General features: G+C 38.2%; 1 protein-coding gene and 1 long non-coding RNA gene across 8 annotated transcripts in view; one reads left to right on the top strand and one right to left on the bottom strand.

Moving 5' to 3' along the window:
* Positions 1–1,181, bottom strand: part of LOC108247460 — a 15,817-nt gene extending 14,636 nt beyond the window's left edge. For all 7 annotated transcript variants that reach the window (XR_003040186.2, XR_005234308.1, XR_001809082.3 and 4 more), the window contains exon 1: positions 788–1,181. This is a non-coding gene — a long non-coding RNA (uncharacterized LOC108247460). The remainder of the gene's footprint in view (positions 1–787) is intronic.
* Positions 1,161–17,398, top strand: part of wasla (WASP like actin nucleation promoting factor a) — a 41,265-nt gene continuing 25,027 nt past the window's right edge. The window contains 5 exon segments of the mRNA XM_017435600.3: positions 1,161–1,265; positions 9,146–9,280; positions 10,468–10,554; positions 10,709–10,805; positions 13,757–13,780. Of these exon segments, the coding sequence (XP_017291089.1) occupies positions 1,161–1,265; positions 9,146–9,280; positions 10,468–10,554; positions 10,709–10,805; positions 13,757–13,780 (448 nt within the window).

Consider the following 17,398-nt stretch of genomic DNA (forward strand, 5'->3'; position numbering starts at 1 on the left):
TTTTTTTTTTTTTTTTTTTTTTGGCGTGAGATATACAAAGTGTGGCGTGTGAGCATGTGCACTTCACGAAATGCGTGTGTCACACGTTCAATGCGTGAGACTTGAGAGTCCTGTATATATGTCATTGTCCATTTCCCTCATCTCCGCCAAAGTTTATGTTCTTGACGTCACTTCTTCGAGGCCAAGTTATGGTGTAAAAACGCAACAGCGCCCCCTAATGTCACAGAATATGGTGTAACACCGGATAGCGGGGAGCTTGAGGGAGCCGATGTCTATCTCCGGCAGTCACTGTGCGAGAGGAGGGGACACCCTGGACAGGTCTCCAGGCCATCACACGGACACACAGACACAAACGAGACAAACATCCATCCACACTCACACTTAGTGACAAGTTCGAGTTACCAATTACCCTACCATGACATGCATGTTTTTAGTCTGTGAGAGGAAACCCACGCATTAAGACCGGGAGGTGAACCTGTGACCTTCTTACTGTTTACATTATACACTGTTTCCAAAACATAGAACATGTCATGTAAAGCAACTGCTCCTCTTCTCCAATGCATCACCCCGTCCTCCCTCCCTTCTCCTCCGCAAATCTGCATTCCTGCCAGTGGACCGTACCATTTGGTGTAAGCTACCACACTTGAACCCCGCCACAGCTCACAGACACTCGCACTTAGCAATTATGTAAATTCTCATATATTTTAAAGTTTGTTTTTGTGACAATGTCACCATGCAATCCACAAAAACTGAGGCTGACAGAGTTTGTTGAAACTCGCATCACTACCTGCTCTCCGTTTAAAGTGGTGTGCTCCTCCTTCTGCCATGTTGGATGCACCCACAGCTCCTGAAGCTGCTGGAGTTCACGAAGGAAAGTTGAGTCCTTTTTTGTCTTCGAACATATAGAGAGAGCGTAGTCTTGTATTTTCACAAAACAAATAATTAAAAGATTTTACTTAACCAGCAGGAAGCCTGGGAAACAGCCCACACCCTCTTCCCCGGCACTCCTCCTTCTGCCCGGAGTCGGACTGAGCGGAGATGATCCGGTTGCAGGCCACAGCAACCGGAGCCCGCATGGAATTTTTGTAATTATACCAGAAAGTTGAACCCAGTTCGGGATAGGTGCATCGTACCGGGGGTGACAAAGCTAATTCGGAGCCATGAACAGCCACCCTCCTCCCCGCAGGGTTGTGAACGTCGGTTCCCTTCTCCTTACCCCGCAGGAAAACGAGTGCCTGTTCGGCTACCTGGGCAGGAAATGCGCCGTAAGTTCCCCGTTTTTTGTTTACCCCACTGCAGGTTCAGAGTCGGTGCAGTCAGCAGAAGTGAGGGGCGAAGAGGCCAGGCTTCTTAGCTCAGCCTCCGTGTTTGCGCCTGCTGTAGCCACAGTGTTGCACCAAAATCTGTGGCCTTAAACATTTGTTTATGTTATTAAATGCATATGTTTGAATTGATTTAGTCATCATGGGTTTATTTGAAGGGACTGTGATTCTAAGGGAAGCACTGGATCAGTACCTGCTCATCGGGGACTTGGTTCTTTTTATTCCATGTTTTCGGTGAAAGACTGCTTAGTGTAAAGGCTTAGCATTTCTTGAAGGAATGCATATCGGTCGCTGCCTTTTATGCAAAAGTTTTAAACTAAAATCCTCTTATGTTGAGAAATATGGATACGTTTTAGCCAAACATTGAAAATACCGTTATGCGCAATCTCATGCGATATCGCGAGATGTCACCCTCAGACTTGCGTTGCAAATGACTCTCAGCTACTGCAGCAACACATTTCAGCACGTCTGTTAAATTGACCGAATTACAGCCGTGTTTGTGTTTTCTAGAGTCAATTGGCTGTGGTGACAATCTTCAATTGCACTGGCTCCAAAGGTTATTCAATTGTAGATGAATATCCAATGTTTTTTTTTTATTCTCATTAAAACCTGTTCTGTGGTTCACAAGATATTTTGATACCAGACTAACAGGGTTGACTCCCAAGTGTTAAGCAAAGCTCTTGTGAAAGAAGAAACATTTGGAGTATGTGTTGTGAATGTTTCTCAGCTACCACCACAACAAATCTTGGCTCAGTATCTGTACTTTATGGACATTTTTGTATTTTGGATTTAGATGGACTTAGGCATAATCTGATATGAGATCTTGACAGTAAACCCTTAAACAAAAGTACTGTAAATGGGATTAAAACAAAAAACATGATTTATTTGGTTTACTTCAAGACATAAGTGCAGTTACTATTACTATTGCTGCCTGAAGTTTATTGAATATTGCCTAATAATAATTATATTGTAGGTGTAAAAATACTTCGTATAATATGTATTCGTTGTTTTTATTAATTCACAGATATAAATAGAGACTAACAGAACTCAAGTGAACACATTGACAGTGATTCTGTTTAAATCAGTGTGTCAGCTGTTTTCTGCATTCAGGGCAGACCAAAGAAATGAACACCAAAGAGGCAGTAGTCTGTTTTAAAACAGTGATAGATTTTTTTTAACCAAGTGTAGAGAACATTATGGACGTATTTCACCATGAGGAGCTTGTTGGCAGTTCTTCACATAAATATGTCCTGAAGTTTCCCCTTTAAGTGACTGCTTTATGTTTGGCTGAGTGTTGCCTAACATTAGAAATTAGGTGTGTTTTTCTGTTAATATATAAAACAAGAAAAAAACTGTTGTTTTCCATTATGAGCTCCACAAAATACACACCAAGTAGCCAACAAAAATTATTGTGCTCATTGCACATAATATTTCTTCTTTTCTGCTGTTCTGCTCTTTATAAAACAACATTGAGGGCCTGACAACCTGATGTGAGCCTGCAGTTTGCTGTTTATCACTTGCTTACATGCATAATATTTTACCTTGTTGCAAACACTTGGTTTAAAACAGTGGTAGTCTGAAAATAGAGACAGGAGTTGCTCTGGTAGAGGTTATCCATTGGATGAAATGTACAATCCAACAGATGAGTATAACAGTTTATAGGACCTACCCCCCCCACCCCCACCCAGTGTGCCCCTCCCCCACTGGCAACCACAGTGACGGCTTAGAGTAACAAGCCCTGTCATGGAGGGGGATAAAAAAAAACACCATCTGTGTTATCTCACTTTTAGGAATTTAAACCAAATGGTAGGATGGAAAAATATACTAGCCTTTTACATCCAATAATTATTTCCTGGAAATTTCATCAAATTTTGTCATGTGGTTCATGAGATATTTTGCTAACAAACAATGTTGACTCCAAAAAAATATTGGTAAGATTTCAAACAAAGTTGTTGTGAAATCTGTTTTTGTTCAGAATATGTGTTGGGCAGAAGTCCCAGCTACTACTATCCCACCAAATTTTAGCTCAATATCTGTAAAATTGACATGTTGTAGCATTTATTTTGTCTTATAAGGTCATTTGGCAGCCATTTAGATTTTTTTTTTTTTACTCCAAAATTTTGTCACCTACTGATGTACACCCAGTGATGACTTTATGCAAGTTTAATTAAAATTCAATCAATGGTTCAAATGATGTTTTATTAACAGACATAAAAATACATACACTCTCAGACACATGCACAAACATTATTAGATGATGATTAGTAATGCACAAATAAGATATACAGTAATTTGCAATATTTAACATTTCTAAATCCCTGAAAGGTCATTTCTGTTGGCTTTTCCGTGAAAGCTAAAAGTATCATATTTTTCATGTTTTTAATAACACTGACTGGCAACCTTCTCTCTCTTTCTCCCTACCACTCCTTCTCTTTTATAAACCAGGATTAAAGTTTGACTTATGCTTTAATGTTAGTGTTGTCCTACGTTCTTGGCAGAACTATAGCCTTTTTGGTCTGAACAGCTTTGAAATAAATATACATTATATTATAACAGACACAAGAAGAAAAACATTAGTTATAGGCACTAATACACATAATCTTCCTGAGGATATGTGGTAGATTTACTAATCCAGCTTTGTAAAGAGCCGCCTGTTTTGTGGCGCATCCATTTAGTGGCAGATTTGGATGGAAGGTTTTTAAAAGTACTGCAGCTTCTTAGATGACGACAGCCAAACTTTCAATCTGTCTTGTATCATCACATTTTCCTTTTTTAAATGCAATCTAAAATTACAAAAAGTTGAGGAAGTATAAAAAATGTAAATAAAGAATAATTTCAATTAGTAAACAACTTCTCAAAATTTTTTGCGCCCATTTAACAAAGTGAAACAATACATGGAAAATTGAACCAACAGCGATGTCCTGGATTTATTGATCTTAAGTGCAATGGAAGAAATACAATATGATTTTTAAATAATGCAAGTAAAAAATAGATCTTCTAGAGGCCTAAATAAATGTCACCGACCACGTTTCACGTCAGTTTTAGTCTAAGATCATCTTTTAATTAGAGATGATGGAGATGTTTTTTTTTTATCCAACCTAAAAAAAGGCTTTATGGATGATCTCATGCAGGATTGTGAGATCTTGTTAGCACTTAGACTATGTGAGGACTTTCAGCTACTACCACATCAAACTTTACCTCAGCGCTAGGGTGTGCGCGCCAGCAGTGACACAATCGTACTGTCCCTGCCCCTGCGCGAAGGGGTCCCGCGCAGTGTTGCGGCGTGCACCTTTTGTAACTTGGGGCATTGCCGCGCTCCGTTCAAAATGGACGATTTCGATGCTCTAGCGGAGCTGGTTCGCCTGTATCAGCATTTATATGATCCATCTATGAGATATCACAAAGATAACCAAACGGTTCAAAACTCATGGAAGGAGATTACTGCTACAGCCGATAAAAAGGAGTTTATAGACCACAGAGGGAAGAAATATTAGTCCTATGATGGGCGAATCACAACTAAAGCAAATAACTAAATAAATCAATGAAAGTCAAACTGAATACTTTAAGTTAAAACATCCTCTCTGTATCACAGCCAGAAACACATCAGCTCATCCTCCTAAATACGTGCAGCCATATTTGATGTGACAACATCTTCTCTCTTTTTACCCTAATTCCACTAGTTGTGTAGCATACTGCCCCCTGTCTTTTCGGAGAAAACTGCTCCGACGTAAGCGCCAAGTATAAATGCCCACACCGTGCGCTAGTGCTGGGCGATATGGAAAAATTCCTATATCACGATATGGATAATTTTATTTCACGATAACGATATATATCACGATATACCCCAATTACGTACGTTGTCAGTTATTCTCTAAAAAATATGAAAAAATAATCTCATTTCTTACCTTTTTCAAGCTTTATTTCTAAGTGACATTTAACTGAACTTTCACAAATGAGATTTGCTGCATTTTAGTGCAGCAATATATATGTATTAAATGACAAATGACTATTATCTTTGGCCGGCTATAGTTTTCCTTTTAGCAACTTTCCGCGGCTCTTTTACAACTTGTTTGACCTTGCACTTTTTGGATTGTTAAATATTCTTTTTCGTGTTTCATCTTTAAGTGATAGAAGAGGTTTGTTGTGTTGGCGTCAGATGAGAAAACAGTTTCATAGCAGAGTTAGCATTAGCAGAGTTAGCATATTACCTTTTTCTGCTCTGTGTCGGACTTCTTGAACCAAATCACAGACGTCCCCCCTCGTTTTGGTAAAAGTCTTTCTTCTTGGGCTGCCTGCTAGCTGTCTCTACTTACTGCGACCTCGGGTTTGATACTTCATGCATCTCCATCTTTCAGCACTTATGACTTAAATGCCGACACAATATACGGTAGGATAGAATATGGTGTGCCGCCGGGCAGCACAGAAAGCCGCTGCTGTAAAGCATGTCGCAAACCCACACGTAAAGCAGCGTCATGTCGCAAAACGGAGGTTCTTCGCAAAATAGTTATTTTCTCTTCTTATTTATCACTTATATAAACTGAATGTATGCAAAGTGACAACACTAATACATTAGCTGTAGCCTACGTTATGAAATATTTACATGAATCATAGATACAATTATGATAGAAACGATAGAAGAAAATGTATCACGATAGACACTTTTCTATCGTCCCCACGATATGTATAGTTATATCGCCCAGCACTACCGTGGGCTGTTCGCGGAGCCCCGCGAGACTCTAATGAGCCCTGAGGCCGAGACACTTTCAGGTACCGCTGGAGTTAGCATGTTGTCAGAGCCGCAGAAATAAACATTGAACGAGCAGCTTTAACCAAAAATGGTTAGTTGAGCTGAAATTCAGTGGGTGGCTTTACAAGACCGAATATGGTAAGCATGTTTTGTAGTTAGTGAAAATATTATCTTTGTTTAACAGTAAAATGATGCTATTATATTCAGCATTAGATATGTTTTGTTGTTACATGTAGTGATCCAACATGCAGCCTGTGCCACAAAAAGCACAGTACAGTACAGCATCTTTCTGTTTGTCAGAGTTCTCTGTTGATATTCATTGGCCTGGAAGTGAGACGTGTGTTGGTGCTTTGTTTGCACTTTTTCATTTATGTTAATTTAATTTATTTGTAAATGTGACTTAAATTAGGATTTAAATTAGGTGCAAACAATTTGTATTTATTTTAATTGTATTTTTGTTTAAAAAAGTATTTCAAAAGTGCCTTTTTGTAAAACTGTAGTTGTGTAAATATTTGGCACAGCTATCTTACAATATCACATAATAAATAGCCATATTTTCAACTTTCCTGTCAACTTTATTCTTTTTTTTTTTTTACTAAATCATGGTAGGCTGGCGAACGGCCACCGACCACCGGGCTTAGCCTCTTTTCTGGGGGAAACCCTGGAGCTAAATGCCCTGCAAGGATGAAGAATGTGCAATTTTCTCCCCACCCCACCCCCAAACCAACCACACAACACCTCCTTTTTGAATGAGGCTCGAAGTTAGTTACCAACCACCAAAAAAAGACACAAACACAAAGAAGACGGAGGTGTGACAGTTGTAGGATGTGACATCAGAAAAAGAGATGGAGCTATAGCTAGTTTTTCAGATTTGAGCCCACCAGGTCCAGATCTCTGCTGACTGGGCCATCAGAGCCATGCCTCAGCTCTGAGCCATGTAAGACAGAGGAGGATGCTGATGCTGCCCCACAGGCAAGCAGGTTTCAGCCATGGAGAACACCAGGGATTCAGCTGGACACACTTTCCTCCCACAGTCCAAAAGACTTTTTTTAAATTTGTATCCATTATTACTGTAGGAAGAGGCATATTTTGTCTGTGCCCCTTTCAACTAAAATAATGACACAAGACAGATTCCAATCCATATTTTGGAACATCCTGAGCAGGACATAGAAAATGACTGAAAAATGGAACAGCAGGCCATGACGAACTGTTTAGAGTCAGGCCTCTTCAGTGCCTGCCTGGCTTATTCCAACCTGAAGAGGGAGCTGACAGTGGATAAAAGGATGGTGGCAACCAGGGCAAAAACTGGAAAGACACAATCTACGAAAGACAAGCGTAAAAAATGGGGGATTAAAATTTTTCTGTTGGCTGACTCCAGCAGTGGCTACACTGTCAGGTTTGGAATCTACACTGGGAAGACTTTTTTTTCATCTGAACATGGACTCTCTCATGATGTAGTTGTGAACCTTAATCTGCCTGTCTTGGCACTGGGTACCACATTTACACAGGCAGTTTTTACATGAGCCCACAACAAGAGAACTGACACACTGTGGAAACGTCAGGCCTGTGATGTTCCCCTCTGCCTTGTTTTGGACGGAAACTGTTGTTTTAAGTGGCACAAATGAATAGTCATTTTACGGTGACACCTCCATTGTTTTGTAGAAACAGCGCTTGCATTTTAATGTGTATATAACTTTGGTGTTTGTTAGATTTGTACATAAATTCATGAAATTTACTGTTTGTATTTGCATTCCAAGTTATAAAAATGGTTCATTATAAATGTTTGTGGTTTTCACCATTAAAAAAACATGTTATTCCTACTTGGATTTTATGTTTGTGATTTTAGATCCAATGTGTCATTACAGTAAGTCAAAATGAAAAAATAAAACAGAAAATTCACACACATGCGGTTGTCCTGGGGAAAAAAAACACCAAACATGGCATGTTAAACAGTTTTTAACTTGTCTATTTCCTATATACAGTCATTTCTTACCCACTTTTGCAACTGCAGCATGCGTGACGTGACATTGGCAGTTGCATTCACAGCCAATGTCAACATCATCATTCTTCCTCTGGCTGCAGAAGACTTGGGCTTAAACCTCAGCTGCCCCTTCATTTCCTGCAAATAACTTCACAAAACTGATGTAAGACTTTCTGCCTGTTTTCTTTGCATCAGCATTGGCTGGTATAGCAAAGATGCCTCACCAAATTTTTGCGGTAGTGCCGTCAGCTTTGCCATCACAGTTGCATTGTTTGTCAGAGGTTTGTTAACCCCATGTCACGTTAACATGTGGGTGAAGCAATTTTATTGTCTGCGTAATGTCAGTTGTACCCAAGGATAAACCAGAGTTGTAGAGGTCAACTCTGTTTTTCTGATATCTTGGCTGATTTTCTCATGATGTCACACAAGGAAGCAGTGTGTTTGAGGTGTGCCTTAAAATACATCCACAGCTGAGCCTCTAATTCACTCAGATGTTGTCAGCTAACCAATCAAAAGCTTCCAAAGCTATGGCATCATCACCTGGGATTTCCTACAGCATTTTAGTTTATGTAACTTATGACTTTGAAGAAAGTGATCAAAAATATTCTCTCTCATGATCCATGCATTTAATAAATAGAAATATATTTTCTTGCTCACTTTTAAATGTTGTGTTTTGGTTAGTCTTAAAATTATACTCAGGTCCATATTTCACTTTTAGATCCATTAAGAATCTGTTTTAATCAACAGAGAACTGACAATTGTCCTTTTCTGCCTTGGTTCTTGAAGCAGCTGCCTACTGACTTGTGTGACTTTTCTTGAAACAAATATTTCTCTAAAAATCTGAAAATAATATAGGGAGTTCAGACCTATATTTAGTACAATCCAGTTGTATTAACTAAAGATGGAAGTTGGCAACAAATGTGAACAAGGCCTTAGAGTGAAAATGACTGCGTATCAGGCTTAATGCTTCATTGTAAGTTTTAAAAAACTGAAATCTGAGACCTCCTTCTCTGTTTAAAGTTAGTCTTTCTCAATTGAGTCTTTCTCAATATTCATTCATTTTTACATACATCTTGTCCACCTCTGTGTGTTTAGACTCTGTGTTCGGCAGTGGTCCAGGTGTACGCAGCTGAGCGAAGCTGCAACTGGGTGAAAAGGTGCTGTGGAGTGGCTTGCCTGGTCAAAGACAACCCTCAGAGATCTTACTTTATCAGAGTGTTTGATATCAAGGTGAGTGAGACCATCCTGAGTGCGGCACTGTCAAACATGTTCCTCACGAACATGTTCTGCACTGGTGACTTCATCAGTTGGGAACAGATTATTTAAATGCCAAGGAAAGTGGAATAAGTAGAAAAATATTTGAGTTGAAAAACAGCATTATTGCTGCAGATAAGGCAAGAGAAGAAAGCTAAAATATAAATTAGCTTGTCATAAAAGCTTGTAAAACATCCACCTTTAACATCTTATTCTTCAGCTGCACATTAAAGCTGAATAGGTTTGGTCTTGAGCTATAATGCTCATCAAGTGTACTCAGCTATGAATTTGTCTAATAATAAAGGTTTTTGGTGATGAGTTGCTGTCCCAGTTGGAGAAGTTTAAGTATCTGAGGTAACCTCATGAGTAGAACAACAGCAGATTGATAGATGGAACAGGGCAGTGTTCTCAGTAGTGCAGATGCTGCTCTGCAGTGGTCAAGACAGATCTGAGCTGCTGGATGATTAGTCTATGCAGGGTTTCCTCTGGGATTTCTTTTAACTGTTACCAACATTTACAGCTGTTTGTCTACATTTGGACATTGACAAGTACACTTTTGACAGCCTTGGACATTGAGTTGGTAAAATAATGCCTGGTTGTAAACAGAGTCAGAGGGAGAACAATGGCAGTAAAACTTGCAGAGTATAAATCCAGCTTTATTCTCTCTTCTTCTGAAAAGAAACAGCGACTAAAGGCTGAAAGGACGAGAGTCAACAGGAGCAGGGAACTTTGGGGGTGGAGAGCATTAATGCAAAACTCATGCAAATGAGCTGTGCCAAAATATTTCAAAGTACTGACTGCCAATTTAATCGTGAACAAAGCGTGGAAAATTTGCTGTTTTCTAATACAGTTTTTATGACAATCTGGATGAGTTTGAGTTAAATAACCCCAAACAATCATTTACGATGTAGAAATTGTGTTAAAAGCATACAATTTCAAATCAGACAGCTGTTATGGCTTTAATTAAATTGTAAAATTGTGTCAACGAAGACACAATTTTTGAATGGTTATGAAAATAATTATTTGTATTTGTGTATTTTTATTTATTTTTTAAATTTTTTTAACAGATGTAAGTGGCAGACCAAACAGGACTACAGCACCAGACATTAAGTCTGTCAGTCATTTTGCTTCAGTGTTTTTAATCTGTCTTGGGATTTTTACAGGAAGGAAAAGTCATGTTTGAACAAGAACTATACCACAGTTTCTCCATCAGCAGCTCCAGGCCCTACTTCATCTCGTTTGCAGGAGATGTAAGTGCCCAACTCTATCTGGATGCATCAGTGCTAAATGACTGCATTACCTGGTGGTTCTGTGGATAAATTGTTCAGAAATATTGCTGTGTAGTCTTTGTCTTGTTTAAATAAAAGTTGTCTTTATAAACTGTGTGGCTCATCCTCCCATCAGAGCTGTCAGATGGGTTTAAACTTTGCCAGTGAAGAGGAGGCCAAACGATTGAGGATGGCAATCAATGACCTGCTCAACCGAAGGCAACGGAAAACAGGTGAGTTATATCCTTTCAGTTTTTCTTTTCCTGCGCTCTTGGCTGCCATGACCTTTTTACACTTCTAACTTTCACTAATTTCACCTGTATCTGCCCCCCAAACCAATCTGCTGTGCTCTTGTTCAGATTAAATCACATTCACATTAAATATCCACATTACATATAAATAGAAAACACAGAGATTCCAAGTTTACCTGAGCTGGCTGACTGAAATAAAGTGACTAATGGAGGGATAACAGCAAACTAAATGAACTGTGGGGATTGGTGGTTTTAGGTGGATATGGCTGTCAGATTAGTTTTAAATGAGACAGCCACTTAAGTGTCAGTTGATAAAAGCATAAACAAAGCTAGCGGCTAGAAGCATCTTGCTACTCACAGAGGACTTTGTAACAATCACTGTTTGTAAGTTAATCACAATAATGTTATCAACTTATTTTGAAAATATTTTGAAAATGTGCATAGTGCTGTTACAACTTGATTTTTTTTCTTTATTTCACAGTGCTGTTTCTTTTGTTTAAATGCCCTACAAATATTATTTTTAAAATTATCCTTATTAGTAGTGGTCATACTTTTTTTTTATACCTTTTACTCAGTGACATGTTAACTCTCTCACCATCTAACATTGAGGGCCAGTCTCAGGTCTCAGTCAGTTTTAGCCAGCCTGCTGCGAAGTTGCGTTTTGTGCAACCAGTTTTTGAAAACCGCAGTCTGTTTCTGTTCTTTCAAAGCTTTGTTGTAGGTAGACACAATATTTCATTGGTTTTAAAAAAAATTAAACAGTCATCAAAGATCAGTTTCAAGGTGTATCAGTTTGTATAGAAAATTCACAACGTCAAAACCTTAATTTCAAGTGAGATCCCAGAGATTGCTGAGATGTATTTATTTCTCATAAGCACAGAGCGGCACTCCGCTACTCCCTGCCTGTTGCCATAAGCTGTCAGACGATTGTTGTCATCCCTTTCAACTTTTCCCACCAATAAAAATGAACAAAGTCAGTTGTTTCTGGGAGATGATTGACATTGCTTATCTAACAGAGAAGCAACACTTACCACGATTTAAGGTAATGTTTGGAAAAAATTCTTACTTGATTCCTACCTGGTAACTAGCTTCTCGTTCAGATCAACTCTGTAGTGATGGAGAGTCTTGGAGAAGACACTACTGTAATGTTTAAATAGCATTTATTTTTTCTCAAAGATGTGTGGCGGCACGGCAGTTTAGTGGTTAGAGCTGTCGCCTCCCAGTCTGGGACCTTTCTGGTTGGAGTTTACATGTTCTCCAAGTGCATATGTGGATTTTCTCTGGGTACTCTGGTTTCCTCTCACAGACCAAAAACATGCATGTTAGGTTAATTGGTAACTCTAAGTTGTCCCTAGGTGTGAGTGAGAGTGTGAATGGTTGTTTGTCTCATTTGTCTCTATGTGTCCCTATGATGGACTTGCGACCTCTCCAGGGTGTCCTCCGCTTCTCGCACAATGACTGCTGGCGATAGACACCAGCTCCCTGTGACCTGGAAAGGAAAAGTGGGTAAAAAAAATGGATGGATGGACATCTGTGTGGCAACTTTTATTAGGACTAAATAAAATGGTGGTCATTTTACTCAGAGCTATTATACAGTGAAAATCTCATCAGATCAAGCCTGCTTGTTACATGTTTGATAAAAAATTCAATAAAATGAAGTTGTTTTTGTGTTTTAAGCAAGTGGTTACAAAATGAGATGTTATTGCAAAAAACAACTGGCTCTACATTTCATAATTTTCCTCATTTTTTTCTAAATGTCTCTGGGGGAGCATGTCCCTGGACACCCCCTAACCTGAAGGGTGCACACCCAGTTGTTTAGTTTCAAACATATTGTGCTTGTGTCTGGGATGCTATGTCAGTCAGATAATCAAAAGCTTACCTAGAGATTTTAAATGTGCAGTAACTGAATTTGGGTTTTATTGGTAATTTCAAACAAAAACAGTAATACTAATAGTCAGAATTGTTACCGTAGTAGCTATTAAAACTGATAACTGTTTCACCACATAGTTGTTTTTTCTTTCTCTCTTTTACCAAGTTAGTACATGAGTTAAATTTGTTCACTTGATATGCCAACAGGACTCTTCTTGTAATTAAAGAAAATCTGTTTTTAGCAAAACACAAAGTCTTGAACAATGTAATAATACAAAATAAAGGACCAGATGCAGAGAAGGGTCAGATTACTAATGTGTTTGACCTGTACACTTCTCCTTCCCTTTTAGAAACTCACTTGTTGGTTTGGACCAAAGCTGCATTTCAAGTCTTATTTCAGCCAGTCATTTATTTTGTGCTGCACTACAGGCTGGAGTCTTTGCTAGTAGTGACAAGATCAGCTATCTGATAATAGTGGACATTTGTGTAGGATGAGCAGCATACCTGATCATAAACAGCCCTTTCAGCTAAAACCACCCAACAGATATGTGACATGAGTTGAGCTTTGGTTTGGGACAGTTTTATTCCTTTTTCTTCTTCTGTCAGTTTAGTGTTCTCATATCTGCTCTTGTAAAACTCTAATGAATGCCTCTGTAGCTAAGCTCCTCTCAGCATGTCAACATTTTAAAGTGCACAACTCAAACTCCACTGACTGAAATGTTCAAAGGTTCACACAGTGGGATCACAGAAGCTCTGTGACAAAGCAGTCATTATCAGACACGACTTAGCTTTTAAGCCTTTCCTCTTCCACTGCTCTTTAAAGACGTACTGAATGAGTCTTCCAGCTGATGTATCAAGAACACGAGTTGGCATGTTTTCTGTGACTGCTTGAAAACTTCCTGCTAAGTTTCATGACCATCTCTGAACTGCACTAACTGAAGCTCAAAACACTGATTCTTGAAATGCTCACTGCATTCTTGGTTTTTAACATAACTTCAGGTAACTTCCACACCACGTGTTTTCGCTACTGTTAAATAACCACACTGTTAATTTTTCTTTTGCAGACAAAAGAGGTGACCTGAAAAATGGTATGTTAAACTTGAACTCAGTACCTTGTAATACTTATTGTCAAAGTTTTTTTTACTTTTTTGTTAAATAGCAGTATGAACAGCTTCTGTGAAATTACTGTAGATGTACATCTCTATCACAACATGACATTTGCACACAAATCGTTTGCAGTTTGATAGCTAAAACTCACAATTCATTTGTGAATTAAAAACTGTATTGGTAATGGTGTACTTGTGTAAAATAGCATGTAGGCAAGGTACTGATAAAAAACCAATTAGATAAAGAAAGCAAGACCACAAGATAGTATGGTTGTTTTATATATGTGTGCAGGGTTTCCCCCAGAAAAGAGGCTAAGCCCGGTGGTAGGTGGACGATCGCTGGCTGATCACCGGCTGTGATTTCGTTGAAAATATGGCTATTTACGTGTACCACGTGTACCACGTGTACCACGCGTACCACGCGTACCCTCGCGCGGTGAAGTAGATAAAGGTAGTCGTTTTGGGGGTGCGGGTGGAAAAAACATGTATAAAAAATGACGTATTAATAATAAACAAGCGGAGCTTAGCCTGGTGGCAGAGTCAGCAAAGCCTGGCGACCAGCCAGGCTTTGCAAATTCTTGCAATTTTTTGACTGGTCTTAAGATTTTGATCAGGAGTGTACTTCTTAAAACAAAAATACAATTAAAATAATAACTACAAATTGTTTGCACCTAATTTGAATCCTAATTTAAGTCACATTTACAAATAAATTAAATTAAAATAAATGAAAAAGTGCAAACAAAGCACCAACACACATCTCACATCAAGGCCACTGAATAACAACAGAGAACTCTGATAAACAGACAGATGTTGTACTGTACTGTGCTTTTTGTGACACAGGCTGCCAGGCTTATAATACACTAGGGGAAACCCTGGTGTTTATTTAAGTATTATGTGTTTCAGTTAGCTCAGTATGTTTTATAAGCCTAGCATCTTCGAAAGAGGACACTTTCTATTTGAAGGATGTTAATGTTGGTCTCTGTCTGCATGTTTGTGTGTCTTATAAGCCCATGGGGGCTGGGGACCTTTTATGGTGTATGGCACAAAAGAAATAAACTAACCAACTATAAACCAAAAATTATCACAACTTTTAAAATCTGTTTTGAGTTCAGAAAAACTGACTGATTTTCAAACACCATGTTCCCCATGTTGTCAGCCTCCTTATTTACATCTCTGCATCAAAATGTAATAACTATAAATAAATATTTTACATAATATGCTATTAACCCTACAAAATAACTTTAATAAGCAATATGTGACGTAATTTAGACAGCAAGTGTTGCAACAATTGCAATTTTTAATAATTCTTTTCTGTTTTATTTTGAAAAGCAGATCACGTCAAGCATGTTTAAATATTGTTATAAAATTGTGGTATTTTTTCTGAAGGTTTTCAAATAGTACAGTATAGTATATATATATATATATATATATATATATATATTATCATATAGTATAGTATATAGTTATGCTGGCCCATGCATTGTGTGTGTGTGTGTGCGGGTGTGTTTCTTACCTTGGAAAAGAACTGTGAAAGAACACATTGGCAGTGTTTAACAGTTTGTGCGACTCACACATACAGTGGAGTCCATTGCAAGTTAATCTGGTCAGCTGTAATCCCATATGCGCCATATGTAGAGCACATGGTCTCTGTTGTTGTTTACTTCAAGCCCTGTTGATACACATTAGGACTGATTTGTAATCCCCCTCAGTCCCTGCTGCTGATTTTTATTTATTTATTTGTTTGCGCCCTTTTTCTTTTCGTTGAGTCACAAATTTATGGGTCAGTTGTATCAGTAAAGTGAATGACAATAAGTATATATGATCAGGTGAATTAATGTTGAATAATTAAACTGTATAATTTAGTGTCACCTGTTAAATGTACCTCATGAGTTGCTGCTCTGTACTTGGACTAGATCCATATACCCTCAGCTCGCCCTAGTTTTTTCCATATTTCACTTCAAGCTTGGGTCCTTTACCAGGCCTATGAATCATTTCATTTTAATATGCTCAGAAGACACAATGCTTCATCTGTAAAAACAAAAAGAAACACTGAGCATCTATCTCCATCTATGCTCTTATCTCATCTCTGTTTTGGTGCCCTTTTTAGCTTCAGTTTCCAGCTCCGGTTCATGCAGTTATGTAAACCATAACAAAGGCATACCATCACTTCACAAAATACAAACCATATAACTTCAAGAACAGGTTGCTAAACATTTGACTTCCATTTGTATTCATTAATAAAGTCCAAATGAAAAATTACAACATGACCGCAGAGAGAAAGACGCACTCACCAACCTCTGCTGTTGCCATGGCCATGTGTAAACAAAACCCGGGTTTGTGCCCGCTACACACTCCAGGTATCAAGATGTCTCTTTCAAAGGCAACAAAATGAAAAGTACATTTAGTAATTTGACAATTTCAAAGCAAATGGACTGAAAATTATTTTTGTTTACTTTGTCAACAGCAACCAGTGTTTCATGATGATATGTTGAGAAATGGTTGTGTTTTTGCTGTTTTGGTCAAACCTCAGAAATAAAATGTGCAAGATGTGACATTTTTGCAAGATGTCACTAATAAAAGTATGTGTTGTAAAAGACTTTCAGTTACTACCACATCAAATTTTAACCCAATAGCTGTAAACTGAGTTATAATCATTTATGTGTTGGCTAATGTTGATGTGGCAGCCATCTTGAAATAGATTTACTTCAAAAGTTAATTGGTTGTAGAAGTGCATGCAATTATTACTTTCTGAATGTGTCATTAAAATCTGTCTAGTGGTTCATAATATATTTAGCTAACAGAGAGAGTTGTCTCTAAATAGTTAATGGCAAAATCTTAAACAAATCTTGTACAATTTATTAGCTCTCAAAATATATGTTGCGGATCAGTCTCTGCGACTACCACTCTAAATTTCAGCTTAGTAGTTGTCAATTTTTATTTCATTTTATAATCTATTTGCTGTAGGGCCATCTTATTTTTGGTTCACTATATTAGTAAATCAGCTATATGTCTGCCAGTATCATTAAAATTGCTCTAGTGGATCTTGAGATATTTTGCTAACAGACATCCAAACATATGCACTCAAAGAAACACAGACAAGGGCAAAATCATATTTGTCTGCCTTTGTTTTTGGTGGCAGTCGATAATTATTGCCTGTGGCCCTCAAATTTGGCAGTAAATTATATATGCCCTTCATAAGACTTGCAGTATGGCACCTTCTGTCTGACTGTCACATAGAAATGTTAAACTGCACAGAAATCATATTTGTCTGCCTTTGCTTTTTGGTGGCAGTCGATAATTATTGACTGCCGCCAATGGACACCTCATGGGTAAAGGATGATTATGTTGATTGTGTTTTTAGTTGCTTAAAACAATACTACTTGTAGGACAAAATAAACTAAAAGCAAACACGAAAATTGTGAAAGTGTGAGGGACAACTGTGCTTTCCTTGTATTTAAGCAAGAAAATTTCATGGTTTCCCCCAGAAAAGAGACTAAGCCTATTGGTAGGTGGCGCTTGCCGATCGCCGGCCTGCGCACGGGCCATCCGGTTTGTGTGTGTGTGTGTATATATATATATATATATATATATATATATATA

This window comes from Kryptolebias marmoratus, linkage group LG17 (genome assembly GCF_001649575.2).
Source record: "Kryptolebias marmoratus isolate JLee-2015 linkage group LG17, ASM164957v2, whole genome shotgun sequence".
Taxonomy (NCBI): Eukaryota; Metazoa; Chordata; class Actinopteri; order Cyprinodontiformes; family Rivulidae; genus Kryptolebias; species Kryptolebias marmoratus.